This window comes from Salmo trutta, chromosome 28, assembly GCF_901001165.1.
Source record: "Salmo trutta chromosome 28, fSalTru1.1, whole genome shotgun sequence".
In the NCBI taxonomy this organism is placed as follows: Eukaryota; Metazoa; Chordata; class Actinopteri; order Salmoniformes; family Salmonidae; genus Salmo; species Salmo trutta.
In genome coordinates, this window is record NC_042984.1 from 26,815,886 (window position 1) to 26,833,151 (window position 17,266).

The 17,266-nt window shown below is 41.3% G+C and overlaps 2 protein-coding genes across 14 annotated transcripts in view; both read left to right on the forward strand.

Moving 5' to 3' along the window:
- ube4b (ubiquitination factor E4B, UFD2 homolog (S. cerevisiae)) overlaps positions 1-9,193 on the forward strand; it is a 47,249-nt gene extending 38,056 nt beyond the window's left edge. For 3 of the 4 annotated variants that reach the window (XM_029719413.1, XM_029719412.1, XM_029719414.1), the window contains 8 exons: positions 858-1,093; positions 1,374-1,500; positions 1,698-1,842; positions 1,947-2,081; positions 2,798-2,989; positions 4,325-4,499; positions 6,475-6,621; positions 7,576-7,781. In XM_029719413.1, the coding sequence (XP_029575273.1) occupies positions 858-1,093; positions 1,374-1,500; positions 1,698-1,842; positions 1,947-2,081; positions 2,798-2,989; positions 4,325-4,499; positions 6,475-6,621; positions 7,576-7,643 (1,225 nt within the window). In that variant the 3' untranslated portion in view covers positions 7,644-7,781. Of the gene's footprint in view, positions 1-857; positions 1,094-1,373; positions 1,501-1,697; positions 1,843-1,946; positions 2,082-2,797; positions 2,990-4,324; positions 4,500-6,474; positions 6,622-7,575 lie in introns of all 4 variants that reach the window. The other variant, XM_029719411.1, reaches the window with a different exon arrangement.
- A 1,085-nt stretch (positions 9,194-10,278) lies between these two features.
- The window catches only part of kif1b (kinesin family member 1B), a 98,989-nt gene continuing 92,001 nt past the window's right edge, over positions 10,279-17,266 (forward strand). For 8 of the 10 annotated variants that reach the window (XM_029719416.1, XM_029719417.1, XM_029719422.1 and 5 more), the window contains exons 1-2: positions 10,283-10,585; positions 11,824-11,987. In XM_029719416.1, the coding sequence (XP_029575276.1) occupies positions 11,882-11,987 (106 nt within the window). In that variant the 5' untranslated portion in view covers positions 10,283-10,585; positions 11,824-11,881. Of the gene's footprint in view, positions 10,586-11,823; positions 11,988-17,266 lie in introns of all 10 variants that reach the window. The other 2 variants (XM_029719425.1, XM_029719424.1) reach the window with 2 other exon arrangements.

The window sequence follows — 17,266 nt, forward strand, 5'->3', positions numbered from 1 at the left end:
CAACTCTGCCTAGCAGGCCAGCATCCCGGAGTCACCTCTTCACTGTTGACGTTGAGACTGGTGTTTTGCGGCTACTATTTAATGAAGCTGCCAGTTGAGGACTTGTGAGGCGTCTGTTTCTCAAACTAGACACTCTAATATACTTGTCCTCTTGCTCAGTTGTGCACCGAGACCTCCCGCTCCTCTTTCTATTCTGGTTAGTGCCAGTTTGCGCTGTTCTCTGACGGGAGTAGTACACAGCGTTGTATGAGATCTTCAGTTTCTTGGTAATTTCTCACATGGAATAGCCTTCATTTCTCATAACAAGAATAGACTGACGAGTTTCAGAAGAAAGTTCTTTGTTTCTGGACATTTTGAGCCTGTAATCGAACCCACAAATGCTGATGCTCCAGATACTCAACTAGTCTAAAGAAGGGCTGTTTTATTGCTTTAAATCAGCACAACCGTTTTCAGCTGTGCTAACATAATTGCAGAAGAGTTTCTAATGATCAATTAGCCTTTTAAAATTATAAACTTGGATTAGCTAACACAACGTGCCATTGGAACACAGGAGTGATGGTTGCTGATAATGGGCCTCTGTACGCCTATGTAGATATTCCATAAAAAATCTGCCGTTTCCAGCTACAATAGTCATTTACAACAAACAATGTCAACATTAACAATGTCTGTATGATCAATTTGGTGTTATTTTAATGGACACAATGTGCTTTTCTTTCAAAAACAATGACATTTCTAAGTGACCCCAAACTTTAAATATATGGGGGGTCAAATAAAATTACATGTATTTTTTGAAAAGGTATCTTCTGTGAAAATGGCTTTTGACTGACGCTTAGCATCCCCTTTCTATCCCCTGCCAGGTATTCCCCTCAGGTCCTGTATGAGCCCTGCGTCCAGGACATTGTCACTTTTCTGGTGGTGTTCATCTGCAGTCAGAACTACATCCGGAACCCCTACCTGATCGCCAAGCTGGTGGAGGTGCTTTTTGTCACCAACCCGGCGGTGCAGCTGCGCACCCAGCGCTTTTCCGAGATGATGGAGAACCACCCCCTGTCCGTCAAACAGTTGGTCCCGGCCCTCATGAAGTTCTACACAGGTGTGACTACTTGGTGCAGCATTTCGGGAGGGGCAGAACTAGACACATTGCACAATTTTAACACTTTTGCGTGAACATAAACTTTTTATTGTGCTGGCTTGGATATTTTCTTCACATTGTTCTTTCCAGCATGGTTCCATCAACTATAGTGGATGTGTAACACACCATCACAGTATGGCTCGGCTTGGCTCCACTCAGTAGTGTGCAAAAGCTATTAGAGTGGAGTCAAGTGCACTGATTCTCACATGCAACTGACTCTTGTGTGCCTTCCTTTCCACAGATGTGGAGCACACCGGTGCCACCAGCGAGTTCTACGATAAGTTCACCATCCGCTACCACATCAGCACCATCTTCAAGAGCCTCTGGCAGAACATGGGCCACCACGGCACATTCCTGGAGGAGTTCAAGTAAGTGGGCTAGAATCAAAACTTAATAGGTATTGTCATCAGATAAATACTATGGTGATAGCCTGGTCTAAAAAGGTGCCCACTGTCCGGTCATGCTGAATGCTACATGTAAAATGTACTCCGACTCAGTTTGTGTGACTTCGACTTGCTTCCGAAGGCCTCCTAGTTAGTGAATCCATCTGTTTATTCCCCTGTAGCTCTGGCAAGCAGTTTGTGCGCTACATCAACATGTTGATCAACGACACCACCTTCCTGCTGGACGAGAGCCTGGAGTCCCTAAAGCGCATCCACGAGGTCCAGGAGGAGATGAAGAACAAGGAGCAGTGGGATCAGCTTCCCAGGGTCAGTACAGAATTACCGGGGGGGAAAACATGAACGTGTTACAAAGCGCTTATTAACGTGTTACAAAGTGCCGTTATAATTCCTTACGACTCTTTCTCCCTCAGGAGCAGCAGCAGAGTCGCCAGTCCCAGCTGACCCAGGACGAGCGGGTGTCGCGCTCCTACCTGGCCCTGGCCACAGAGACTGTTGACATGTTCCACATCCTTACCAAGCAGGTCCAGAAGCCCTTCCTCCGGCCCGTAAGTACCACTCTGACCAGGGATCTAACATATTTTACTCATACTTTCCAGTCTATAAAGGGATAAATGGACGCAAAAACATAGTTTGCAAATGTTGTATTCGACAAATATGCGGTCAGAATGACTTTTACTGGTTGTCAACAGCCCCCACACAGCAGCCAAATAGAACATTGACCATATTTTTTTTTGCTGGTGTGCTCAAATGGGTAAAAAACGAAGACCGTGGAGGTGCTCTTTAAAAAGGGTAGTCTATGACTGGCAGAAAAACAGGAACGATGGTAACCACTTAACCACTTAGTAAACTGAAAAATGTATTGTGTGCTTACTTTTTACATCAAGGCACTTGTTGATTTGAAAAAGATTCTTCATTTTAAAAAGCCTTGGCATTTCGAGAGAAATATTTAAAAACATGAAAACAAACCAACTTGTTTGTTCTTGGTATCTGCCTTCATCCATTTTCTTCAAGAGTGCCATGGTGGGAAAAGTAAGCCTCACAAAAACAAAATCTAAGTGTTTTGTTTACTACGTGGTGGCCATCATTCCCTTTCTTTTTCTGCCAACAATAGAACATTACTGTGCAGCAGCATGGGAGGGATGGCAAAGTGATACATATTACTGTATAAAGCCTTCTTCAACAGTAACCATAAACCACTCCTATTCATGGATGCAGACAATATTTTTCCTTGTGACCTAACTCCCTGTTCTGTGCATTCCAGGAGCTGGGGCCTCGTCTGGCGGCCATGCTGAACTTTAACCTCCAGCAGCTTTGCGGGCCGAAGTGCCGGGACCTGAAGGTGGAGAACCCAGAGAAGTATGGTTTTGAGCCCAAAAAGCTCCTGGACCAGCTTACTGACATTTACCTGCAACTTGACTGTGCCCGCTTTGCCAAGGCCATCGCCGACGACCAGGTAAACTGTAGTAGTAGCACACCTGGCTTTCAAACATTTGGGAAATTGATTCAAATACTTTATCTGTGCCTGTTGTCGCTGGCCTTGTTTAATAAACCAATAGAATAAACCCACACTGCTAACCTCACCCATCTGGCACTCCAGGCAGGCTCAAGCAAACCGTCAAAGTATTTGAAATGATTAAGTAATTAAACCCAGGTATGTGTAGTAGTAGGCCACAATACATTTTTGTATGCACGCTCTACTGTATGTATTATCTATACTGTATAATTTCACTGATGTACAGTATTACCAGGAAGATTATTTAAATGTTTTGACCATTCATGACAAATACATTTCTCATCTAATCTAAACCCCTGCTAAATAAAGCACGTAATACATTAAAACTACTCAGAACTTACTGCAACTTGATTGTTACACACACAGAAATAGAATTACTAGAATGGACATTCCCATTCTAATCACGTTTTGCGATGGGTGGCCCAGCTATATTAAGTGTACCCATAGCAGTAAAGCAGGAAGTAAAAGCAGTTCTAGTAATTCTATTTTTATGGTTACACATGACATAAGGTGTGTCATAATACCAGGTTTGGGTAAAATACTTATTTGATTACAAAATTCAAGGCATATTGTAGTAGTTAGCTACAATACAAATCCTGGGGAGAGAATGTGTACTGTCAGCGACTGTGCTCTCAGTACAGACCATGCTGACCTTCTCAATGGTGAAGGGTCATAACGATGGAGGAATTTTGATGTCATTATTTTAGCACTATCCACTGAGTTTTTAAACAGTGCACAACATGGTTTAACACACCGGGGGTGGGTGGAGAGGGAGGTCGGGGCTGGGTTGAGAGGGAGGGTTGTGGGTGGAGAGGGAGGGTGGGGAGGTGGAGGGAGAGGGTGAGTGGTAGGGTGGGTAGTAGGGAGAGAGGGAGAGAACAATATACTTTTGAGGTTTTTCAATTTGGGTTCATATAGTGTGCTAATGACAATACAAAAAAGGTAACAGAGAGCAATGTACAATAAGGCGGACTAAGCAAACAAGGAAGTTGTGTTAAGTACATGGAGGCTGCCATCTCCATGCACCTCTGCTATTTTGTCATCATTTGATAGAATGACACACTCGCATCCCAAAGCCTCTCAGGGATAATTCCTTCAAAATGTCATTCTATTCACTAGGAACCAAATAGAAGCAAATGGTGCAAAACTGGGCGGGATCTTCCTAAATTTGTCCAATAAGAAATGTTTGTTTTTCCGTTGCAAAACGTTTTGCTGTGGTGTGTGGTAATAAATACACCCCAGGCTTACATGGTGTTCTTTCTCTCCCCTTTCCAGCGGTCGTACAGTCAAGAACTCTTTGAGGAAGTTATTTCCAAGATGACGAAAGCCGGCATCAAGTCTACCATCGCCATTGAAAAATTCAAGCTACTATCGGAGAAGGTGGAGGAGATAGTCGCAAGGAACTCTCAGTCCGAAATGGACTACAGTGACGCACCTGACGAGTTTAAAGGCAAGTGTTCAAACTTTGCAATGTTCAAACTTCACTTTCTAGTGTTTTGACATCTTTATTTCTTGTGTTACTAATTGCCCCTGACAGCAGCGGTATGTTCATTTTGATGCAATGTCCCAGTAAGACTTGAATTGTGCAGGCAGGGCACTGTTCTCTCTGCCACATTAGTAGAGCACAGTGTCTGTTCTGTACAATACATTTCTATCTGCAATGTTCTAAACAGATTATTTTCATCACTTTTTTCAGGACTTGGATAAAGAGCTGACCCCAAGTCAGTTTGATTGGGACATAAAAGTAATGAGAAGACCCTCTATCGTGGTTAAATTTCTGACATTTTACGCAAAGACAGCTTAGATTGGGCTATCAAATAACCACTGATTTAATATACTCTGGGAGGGGAATGCAGGCCGCGTACTTCCTTTTGTGTGACTCAAACCCAAATCACATTTTATTTGTCACATGCGCCAAATACAACAGTTGTAGACCTTAATGCAAATTACTTACTTACAAGCCCTTAACCAACAATGCAGTTTTAAGAACAATGAGAGTTAAGAAAATATTGACTAAATAAACAGAGTAACACAATAACGAGGCTATATACAGGGGGTACAGGTACTGAGTCAATGTGCGGGGGTACCGGTTAGTCAAGGTAATATGTACATGTAGGTAGGGGGTAAAGGGATTATGCATAGATGATAAACAGCGAGGCGCAGCAACAACATAAAAAGGGGGGGGGGGGGGGGGGGGGTCAATGCAAGTACTCCGGTACGTCTTGCCATGCAGTAGCAGAGAGAATAGTCTGACTAGGGTGACTGGAGTCTGACCATTTTTAGGGCCTTCCTCTGACACCGCCTGGTATAGAGGTCCTGGAGAGCCAGAAGCTTGGCCCAGATGTACTGGGCTGTACGCACTACCCTCTGTAGCACCTTGCAGTCGGATGCTGAGCAGTTGTCATACCAGTCAGGATGCTCTCAACGGTGCAGCTGTAGAACCTTTTGAGTATCTGTCGGAGATCAGGCTTACCACAGTTGTCGTCAGGCAAACTTTCGTGGGTGAACAGGGAGTACAGAAGGGGACTAAGCACGCACCCCTGAGGGGCACCCGTGTTGAGGTTCAGCGTGGCAGATGTGTTGTTGCCGACCCTTACCACCTGGGGGCGGCCCGTCAGGAAGTCCAAGATCTAGTTGCAGAGGGAGGTGTTTAGTCTCATGGTCCTTAGCTTAGTGATGGGCTTCGAGGGCACTATGGTGTTGAACGCTGAGCTGTAGTCAATGAACAGCATTCTCACTTAGGTGTTAATTTTGTCCAGGTGGGACAGGGCAGTGTGGCGTGCAATTGAGATTGCGTCTTCTGTGGATCTGAGGTGTCAACTTACTATCCCGGGTTAAAGAAAACCCTCAAGTTTTATTTTTAAGTGTGTAACATGTATAAAACCCTCAGACAGCAAACTCAAGATTTCAATATAAGGGAATGGGGGATACCTAGTCAGTTGTACAACTGATTGCATTCAACTGAAATGTGTCTTACACATTTAACCCAACCCTTCTGAATCAGATAGGACCCAGCATTTAATTTTAAGCTCATTTAATTTTCTTAATGATTTCCTTGCATGTGTTTCTGAGAAGTCTATGCTTTGATTTGAGAATACAGACACATGCATGGAAATATACTTGCAGACTGCGTAAAAACACTGTCTGAAGAGAGGAAAGTGTGTCAATTTTTGATGAATTTCATTAATATATAAAAAAAAAAAAAAAAAAATCAACACCTCATTCAAATGCGACACAATTGTTCTCTCACATCCTGGTAGGAATACTTTTACACAGCTCAAGGCAAATTTCTATATTTTTATTTTTGCATATCACATTTAATCCACACAAAAAACGAATGTTGCATAAATGGGAGGGCTGCAACGAAGGCGAATAAATACATAATTGAAGATACAAATTACATTTGTGTGTGTTTGTTTCCACAGACCCTCTGATGGACACCCTAATGACCGACCCTGTGATATTGCCCTCTGGGAACATCATGGACCGAGCCATCATCCTCCGCCACCTTCTCAACTCCCCCACTGACCCCTTCAACAGACAGCCACTCAACGAAAGCATGCTGGAGTCACGTATGTGTACACACACCGGTATCAAAGTCATAACTACTTAAATTGCAACTCCCTATACTCATAGCCTGCCGTTCAAGATGTTAGTTTGATATGTGAGGAAAAGGAAGTACCCACCCGAAACAAATTTTACTTAATGAAAATTGAGACTTCTAAAGGCTTGGCGAACCGAACGAGTGTGCTCGCGTACACCCTTAAAATACCTTCGATTGAAAAACGAGAATACAGTAGTAGTACTGTTTGTTCATCATGTAACACCGTAGCCGGAAAACACTTCCTCAAAATAATGAATTTAAGATATCTCAATAAATTGTCATAAGTTGATGCTTTTTGCAGAGGAGAATGTTTGGTGCAGTATTTCTCAAGTGAAAAATGTGCATGAAAACGGGTCTTCTATCGTTGAATGACAACAAACACTTCATTGAAGAATCGCTACTGTTGACCAATCACGGACAAGGGCGTAGACTACCGATTCCGGACTTTGGCTTGCCTTGAGTGGAAAAAAAACTGCTGAAGAAACCCTTGTCGAAGGCCAAAACAAATAAAAACATCACAAAATGTTGTCATAATATATGCATGAACCGTTTTGGATTGGATGCATTAAGAACAAATTCTTATTTTCAGTGACTGCCTAGGAACAGTGGGTTATCTGCCTTGTTCAGGGGCAGAACGACAGATTTTTACCTTGTCAGCTCGGGGATTCGATCTTGCAACCTTTTGGTTACTAGTCCAACGCTCTGACCACTAGGCTACCTGCCGCCCCCCGCCCCTTCTCAACTCTCTTGCTTAAAAACATTAATTAATTAATAAAGTGGACCAGCACTCGACAGTTGGAATTGAAGTATTTATTTTTTTCTTTTCTTTTAGGCAACATGTCCTACTAGCACACTTTATTAACTATATGGGTCCCCATGGGTTTGTGCTCACATTCTGCTCTGTCATTGTCTTTATTCACAGTCCCTGAACTGAAGGAGAGGATCCAGGCATGGATGAGAGAGAAGCAAGGCCAGGGACGTTTCCTCTAATGACAGCCCAACTTCAACCCCCCCCCCCCGCCCCGCCGTCAGTAAGGGATGTTGCCACCATTAATTCACCATGCCTGAAGTAAATACCATCAAGAACGGGGGGAAACGCAAGAGAGAAATAAATGAAACCTGATTTTATTTTTCTTCCCTTTATCCTTATTTTTTCGGGTCATCATCTGAAGGCCCTTAGCTCTAAAATGAAACATAATAAAGTTAAGACTTTTAAAAGGTTTTTGCTCATGACTTTGTGTATATATCTACATATATACGTAACACTGCAAGGATAAGCAGTTGTCACAGCCTACAGGTCTTAGCAGCAGAATGCATTTCTTCATTCATTGTTTATTTTCCCTCGGTTTAGCAACATTATGTATACTTTGTTAGCTGAATTATTACATTTCAACTTTATGAAGGGGCAGATACATTTAGGATTGGGATACATTTTGGTTGTCTTGGTGGTAACTTTAAACAAGACATTGAAAAGAAAGTGGCTGAACTAATTCACAATATTGTTTATCATAACCATACAGTTTACAGCACAACATGCACACATCTTGTGCCGTTTGCTGACGAGGCTTGGGAAATGAGAATACATATTTAAAAATGTAGCTTGAAATGAGCGTGCTAGATTGTCTTGTAGACAAACGAAAACTAATTGTGGGCTTAATTTGATGAAAGTGGTAAGTGAAGCATTAGTTTAAATGATGTATGGTTGGTTAGTTTGGTTGTGTCTCCCTGTTGATGACATTCAAGTGAATAAAATTTTGTTTGCATGGCCTATAGTTCAAAACCTCCCCAAGCGCCTCATGGCAAACCCTCTTACGATGGAGCAGAACGGTCACAAGACAATGTAAAGCATCTTTGTAGCATGAACACCATTTGAAAAACAGCAGGATATAGGAACACATCTCCCACCTCAAGATGTCTCTCAAAGCTCACTGTTTCTTAATCCTTACCCAGGTTGCTGACTTAAATGCCCAGACCCAATTCGCTCCGTCCCTCTCCTTAGCCCTAAACCTTCGAAGTTTGCAGATCTGAAGGGTCTGGAAAGGTATAAACTGTGTAGTGTATATTGCTTTTACTTTATGGATTTGCAAACATCGAAGGGTCAGGGCCAAGGGGAAGGGTTAGGAAGTGAATTGGGAGTGGCTAACTGTAACCTAAGGTTCGCACACATCTCACCAAATGTTGATCTCAATGTTTTTCTATATGTAAAATCAGTTCGCAAATTAGGTTGAGGTGCCAAGTGCTCTCGGCCAGCAAATGTTATTTGTGCGTCTGAGCCCTTTAAAGGAAAACTCTACTCAGCAAAATGCATCAACATGACGTGGCAAGTGACACTTTGCTTCTTGATAGTCCAATATCTTAACTTGACTGCTGATAAGCTAAACATTTTGGGACTGTATCAACAATTGACTAATGGAAAAAAATGCCAATATAGTTTGAGTGGATTTTACCTTTAACTGTACAGGAATTTGTTTATTTTACCCACATACCTGTTTTGGAATCCAGGACTTTGAATTGAAATAAATGATGCACACAGGTTTACAGCTAGTGTTGAAATTACTTTTTCAACTGGGATCGGTTATTTCATTATATTAAGCAAAATGGGTTGTTTTATTGATTAATCTATAGAAATGGACCTTCATAATATTACATTTGGATAATATAGATCTATTGAATTCATATGCGTAACTGTAATGTAATTGTTTTCCAATTGGAACAAATTAAAAAAGAAGCATGTCAATGCAAATAGGTGCAAAGGTATTAAACTCTTCCTCTACTTTCAAAGAAGTTTGAGCACAGTCATCCTTAAATACTGCTTTATTCCTTTGAATGAAAGTTACCATTGTTTATCAATGGCTTGATTCCAAACTAATGTTCACGCACACTTCCCATGCGCCTGGTTGTCAAATACAAGTAGGAAGGCAGGGTATGTAAACACCTTGATTATTACTACCGGTAATTAACTAGCATTACAGGGTACAGGAGTTGTCCAGCAATTATTCAAAAATACATAAATACTATGCAATTGTACAATAAACATTTATTTATTGAAGTTATAATAGTCAGTCGTTCAGGCATTGAAGGTGTTGGGAGCCTTACTTTCCAGGCTGAAAAGCTGCAACAAAAGGGTTTGCCTGTCTCACTACTATACTACTACAGCTGTTAATGTTGTTTCAGTGACATGACCTTTGACATTTTTTTCAAGGATCACACTCTTGATCAGGGGCAATAATCATTCATATCTGTGGTTGGAGTTCCTATGTCTGTGGACTGTTAGAATCGGATAGGGCAGAGACGCATGCAATTGATTTATAGTGAAATCATTAGAAAAATCATGAGATGCTTGAGTCTGTAGGGCAAGGTCTATCTATGTCTGTGAAGATTTCTATGAATTACTGTGTAATACCGTGTAATTACACTAGTTCTTGTTAGGGGGCGCCTATACACTTTGGTCCCTGTCTAGACCTTCGTAGTGCGGTGACAGCGGTACGGGGAGCGGTAAGAAACCCTGCAGTATGGCGTCACGACCAAATGCAACGGCCCCATCGTATTTCTTGGAGTTCTATTGGCTCCCCAACGCATTGCTCATGCATTAGTCTGATTTCATTGGCTTATCAAACTGACAATCAGTCTAGTCGAAAGGGAGTTGACGTAATCTTTTCAGTAAATCAAGGTACTCTATCTGTTCTTTTTTTGCTTGTGTGCAGATATACGACCGCTTTTCATCTGAACTGGAAAATAACCTCATCAAGGAAGCAACGAATGCAGTGGAAGCCTGTCTGGTGGAGACTTAAACACTGCTATAATGGGTGTTTTTCATAAAAGTGGGCTTGACCAATTTTTTGCGAGCATACTCTGATGAACAATATTATACTTAATTTGAACGCTTATTTGTTTTCGCTACTTTTCTATGGTCTTCGTTTCGATCTTCAAAAGTAAGTTGCCTAAACATTACCTGTTTAATTTCATACCGTTTTTACTGTAGAGCGAGCGACTTTTTGTTGTTGTTGCTTTTCCTTAAGATTAATGTAGTAATCTATATTCTGATCGCAAACGTTTTCAAGACTTTGTTCTGATTTGATATCAAATAGACTACCTATGCACGATGGTATTGTTACAAATGATCCTAAATCGAATATCCTGCGCGTGAAGTAATTTTCGCGAACGGCGATATAAGGCCATTCAAATCAAATGTCTTTATAACGCCATTTTTATCCGCAGATGTCACAAAGTGCATTTACAGAAACCCATCCTAAAACCCCAAATAGAAAGCAATGCAGATGTAGAAGCCCCGTGCCTAGAAAAAACTCCTTAGAAAGGCAGGGACCTAGAAAGATCCCTAGGTTTGATTTCGACAGTACGATATCAGCTGGTTTTAGTAATGGGCCTACATTGTTTCACTTAATCTTACAAACATTTGGTATATGTTGCCAAATGCTTTGCAACAATTTCTAATGTTTTCCACTAGCCCTTTTCAAATTTCGAAAATATTTTTTTCTGCACATTTTTCAATGTGTAGCCAGGTCTCTGTGCGTTTGTATATACCAAATATGGTAGATAGAATTGCATGGGCGTATGCCTCGGCTAGTAAATGGCTGACTGCAAGGACATGGTGAAAACATCAGATTTCTGCTAGTCGATGCTAGGCCCTTTTCTAGAGATTGTACAAACTAACAATCCTAATGAAATTGTCAGTATGTAGACTAATAGCTAAGCCTAATAGGCAGCCTGGCTATTAGGCCGCTTACTGTCTTTATTCAGACATGTATTTATGTAGCATATCGGTGTAATGTAGCCTCAATGCGATGAGTCGGCCATATTGTAGGCTCCTCTAAACTAGTCTGAGCATTTGGCCTACAAACTGAGATAATGGGAATTAGGTTTTGTTATTTGACCCTTTAGTGCCCTATACTTGTAATCTGAGAGAGATGCATAACATTTCAGATTTTAATGACGAGTGACATCCACTTGAGACATTCTGTTGCCGTTTCTCCAGTTGCTTTGTATTATATTTAAATGTGATGCTATTTAACAGCTTGTCAACATTGTGGCCTTATCACATATTTTACCCCTAGTATCGAATCTAACAAATCATCCCTTTTTATTACTTATGACAACATGCATTGAATTTGTATGTAATTCAAAAGTAAAGTAATAGTTTTTCTTTCTTCAGGAGAGTCATTTTTGGATTCATACTACTGGGTACTGGGTGAAAGTCCTAAACTGCTGCCATGTCTGGGGCATCTGTGAAAGTCGCTGTCCGAGTTCGTCCCTTTAACTCGAGAGAGACAAGCAAGGAGTCAAAATGCATAATTCAGATGCAAGGCAATTCTACCAGTAAGTAACACACACACACAAACATACACACACATATGATATCGTCATGATGTTTTGGACCACCTGACAGATAGAAATCTAGCTTCATGACACATTGGTTTCCACATGCCCAAGCCAGCTCTGTACCTTAGGGGTCTTGGTTGAAAACAGTAGAATGAACAAAGTGAATGCATCAGTGTTGAAAAGAAACAGCCTGAAAAGGGAAGGGAAGCTGTTCTGAGTGAATTCCTCTTTGTAAAGAGATGCATGCCTGAGGAGCCTCAGTGTGAGAAATGCTGAGTTGGTCCATTCTGACATAGTTTGTGTCCCTAATGGAACCTTATTCCCCATATAGTGCACTACGTTTGACCAGGACCCATAGGAATCTGGTCAAAAGTAGTGCACTATGTAGGGACTAGAGTGCCATTTGGGATGCAAACAGAGCCTGCTCTTTGGGCTTTCTCCCTCTTTCTATTCATCTATGCATTGTCCCACAGTTGGGACTATTTGATATTGGTAGCAGGGCTTATCACTGGTCTGGAGTGTGTGGTTATGTCATCCCAGAGTTGACGTGGAATACTCCAGAAAACACAAGTTCTACTCCACCCAGCCTTTTGGTGCACCTTCGAGGACAGACAGTAGAACTGTTTTGAGAACATGCTCTTTTATATTAGGTGGATATTTATTCCTCATGATGGACTGTGTTCATATATAGAAAATAGACAAACTATGAAACATCAAAGTGGATGTTCCAGTATATGGAAAACCAACAGTTATGATATAAAGCAAAACTGTTTTCAAAGAGTAGTTGGACCTCTGTGCTGGTACCAGCTCAACCATAAGCATTCCTGTCATTTAGAAAAGCGCTCTCTACAAGATGTTGAGGTTGAAACAAACAAAATGACCTTAATTGCTATTCAGTTGCTGTGTCAGCAGATGGAATTTGTCCCCATCCAATAGCATATAATGGGAATCAATGATTCAGATGGATGTTGTACAGACATATTTAATGTGCTGCCCAAAGCTAAGGTCTAAGTGACAGCACAGCACAGCAATATCACATTTCTGTTAGCACAGAGAAAATGAGGATAGCGCTATGATGTTGAATATAGAGATGCGCTATTTGGAAAAGGAGACGTCGCTGTCATGTTTTTTCCTCCTCAGTAATATAGTCATTTGGATTTATCCAATGTAACAAATCAATTTGGACGTTTTTAGGCAGTGATTCACCATGTCCACTTGTGACTATGGGTCACCAGGTTTTTTTAAAGGGATAGTTCCCTCAAACGCATCCACATTTTTTCCCCTATGTACTGAAAGTGCTCGGTCTTGAAAACTTGACTGTTGAAATGCAAATAAAAATGGTATTGTATTAACAATGGACTAATGAACAAAATACGAAAAGGTACTTTTTGAGTGAACTATAGTTATTCCAAAACCTGTCGTTGAATGGCACATTAAAACCCTCATGAGACAAACGCCATCTCATTCATGTCATATGCCTTGTTATAATATTGACCTGGTACTAAGAGTCTGTAACACAACCCTTTTCTCAACCTGTTCCATGAACCGGTTTTGATTTGCCTTGAAGTTCAGTTGTCGCCTTTAGTCATTTGTGTTATTTCAATCACACCAGCTGGTCGTTGATTGCATCCATCAGTGCCACACTTGCCTGCACTTCCTAAGGACCAAACCTATCCAAAGGAAAGCTTTTAGCGGAATCCTGAATCTTTTACTTCACATCCTGGTGTTTTTTCATTAGGCCAATGACACTTTGAGGTGACTTGTGGTGTGTAGCTGAGCTGTGGTATAATGTTTTTTTGTGGGGGGTGAGTAGCAGAGTAGCAGAGGGGGAGAGGGAGGCTGCAGCAGTCGTGCCTCTCTTCCTATCACATGCACAGATTGCAGCGCCGTACTCCATTGCAGATGGTATAATGAGAATGTTGTCTTGCCCATGGCAGGCAGGCCCACACGCATTAATAGTCCAGACTGTCAGCCAATGAGAGAACATGCCTTTTATGTAGGTCACTTCAGTGTTTCCCTAACATTGTATAGGTGAGTCTCCCTACCGCCGCCTAAAAATGTGGATATGGATTCAGTTGAAAAATTGGGTTAACCCCCTAGAGTCGATGTCCGCCCCCCCACGGAAATCTAATTAGCGTTGGGGAAAACATCCCCATCAAAATCTGTCTGTTTAAGCTAGAGATATCTATTTTTTGCATGGGCTGCGTCTCAATCCACCACATCCGCCAATGGCAGCCTTCCACATCTGCGGTGGAAGGTGGCCGAACTACAGCGGTGTTTGTCAGACCGTCAGACATCCCGAAAATCGTTCTTCTCACAAACGTCTGTAGCGTCCGAACAGTTTGGGCTACACTCTAATATGGCCCCTCTAACGAAAGGTGAGACTCTCACAAATGCGTGTATGTCGGTTGTTTTGCTCTAATAAAAACAAATGAATGCAAGTGTATATATGGAAGTAGTTTAGTGCCAAAACAAATTGGTTAAATATGGGTAAATTAAAAATAAATAAAAAATCACTTCCTGTTCTTTCTTATCTCTCAGATATAGGACCGACACCCAACAAACTTCCTTTTGATTTCTTTGACTGTTTTTCCATGCATGAATCTGTTATTCATTGCTAATAGCATTAAGGCCAAATGCAATGTTTCATCAAATATTTATGCCTAAAGGGGTCCTAAAATTCAAAATCAAATAGCTAAATGATCCTTGGTATGATGATCTTAAAACAATTCCTTATATTAGATTAGTAGAACCCCTTTTTTTGCTGTGTGAAGAGCTCTGCCAAAAAGCATTGAAGATCGGTTCTCTGCAGTCTTCATTAATATACTGAACATTTCTGCTTATGCCCTATCCATCAACTGTTGACATGAGATTTAACCCTCTTAATACTTACAAAGATGTACCTAAGATGCTATAATTTTATTTATACAATTGTTGTATGGGAAACACTGAGTTGGGGCTATATAATGATGCTTCTATCACTACCTAATATAATGCGCCCCTTCCTGAAAATCTCGAAAGCCATTACACAGAGGAATGTTCTACCACTGTACACTTTGATGTTTTGGGAAGGTATTTCTCTCATAATTGAAGGCATTCTTTGATCATCTCTGTGGCGCTGAAGGAATAGAACTGAACAATTGAACAAAGCCTTCCTTCTGTTTACGAGGTTGTACATGAAGCACAGGTTTTGAAGACTGCAACATGTGTATATGGATGACATGTCATTGTTTAGCTAAGATTAACTTCGTTCCTGCAATGCACCATCAAATTATGGTATTTTACAGAAGTCCCACTTGAAAACATCTGGGCCGTATTCACAGTGTTTCAGAGTAGGAGGCACTGCTGATCTAGGATCAGTTGAGCCTTTTAGATCATAATGTGCCCCGATCACCCCTGTCCATTCACTATTATCTAAAAGGAAAAATCTGATCCTAGATTATCATTCCTACTCTGAGACCTTTAATAATCCAGGCTCTGTTTTCGTGTGTGTGTATAGCAAAATGTCCTTCGATTGTGTTGTATTTTTGCTAGCCTTTAGATATCGTTGTAATTTAAATGGGATGGAGAGAGGCCTGATTTACAGTAGGGTGTCTGTCTACGGATAAGCCTGGTCGGCTTGCTGAGAGAAAGCAGCTGTGTTTTTTTACTGGGCTGTGATGCTCCCCTTATTGGTGTCATTCTGCTGCCACCCTCCCTCAAGGTGTGTGTGTGTTCATTTGTGTCTGTGTTATTAAGGGCATGTGCCATCACTCTCCCTCTTTGCTTTCCTCTGATTATACAATGTGCAGGGGATGAATTCAAGGCCTCTGCGAGCGGGGTGATACTAAGCAAGGTCTCTTTCAGTGGAGACCTGTGCTCAGACATACCATTGCCAATGTAATTAGCCGGAAATGTCACAAAATGGGCTGCGGCGCTAGCTAGCATTGGCACACTGTATGTGGACAGATCGCATGAGTTTAAAGCCTACCCTTAATGATGAGCCTGATGTGCTGCTCACAATGGTCTATGTGTCTTGTTATGTAAGCCATGTGTTCTATTTCCCCCCCCCCCCCCCCCCATCACTCATATATGTAGCGGGGTGGTTTGCGGCTGTATCAAAGAAGGTTCACTGCTACGCTATCGCAAGGCTAACAGTGTTAGATTACAAATGTACTGTGTAACATGGTTGATTGCCGCAGCAAAGAAGGTCCTCTGATATGCTATTGCTAGGCTAACAGTGCGGGCTAGGCTAATGCTAACCTATTAAATGTGCATGACCAGATTCACGTCTAAGGTGCTTAAAGGGATACTTTGGGATTTTGGCAATGATGCCCTTTATCTACTTCCCCAGAGTCAGATGAGGCGTGAATATTATTTGTATGTCTCTGTGTCATATATGAAGGAAGTTAGGGGTAGTTTTGCGAGCCAATGATAACTAGCGTTACCCACAGACTTCCAGTCATTGCGCTATCTACGAGCATGCTAGCAATATCCCTATCAAGATGCACTATGCGGAAATCGCTCCACCATTTCTTGGTTGCAAAAATTCTAAAAGTTCACCTAATTTCAGTTTTTGTGACAAAACAAACAAGTATAGCGTAGACAATCATTGTTCCATCTAAACCATTGTTAAATATATTTTCAGCTGTTTTGAAGCTGGTGTACAAAACAAAGTAAAATATGCGAAAACAAAATTTAAGAATGGGAAGCATAGAAATGGCGCACACGGAACAGATCTACCGCTTCTTAGACTTGCTTTCAATGAGCGTGACAGTGCATTCGGAAAGTATTCAGACCCCTTGACTTTTTCCACATTTTGTTACAGCCTTATTCTAAAATGGATTAAATAAAAATAAAAAAATAATCATCAATCTACACACAATACCCCATAAGGACAAAGCGAAAACAGGTTTTTAGAAATGTTGGCAAATTTATAAGAAATAAAACAGATACCTTATTTACATAAGTATTCAGACCCTTTGCTATGAGACTCGAAATTGAACTCGGGTGCATCCTGTTTCCATTGATCATCCTTGAGATGTTTCTACAACTTGATTGGAGTCCACCTGTGGTCAATTCAATTGATTCAACATGATTTAGAAAGGTACACACTTGTCTATATAAGGTCCCACAATTGACAGTGCATGTCAGAGCAATAACCAAGCCATGAGGTCGAAGGAATTGTCCGTAGAGCTCTGAGACTGGATTGAGTCTAGGCACAGATTTGGGGAAGGATACCAAAACATTTCAGCATTGAAGGTCCCCAAGAACACATTGGCCTCCATCATTCTTAA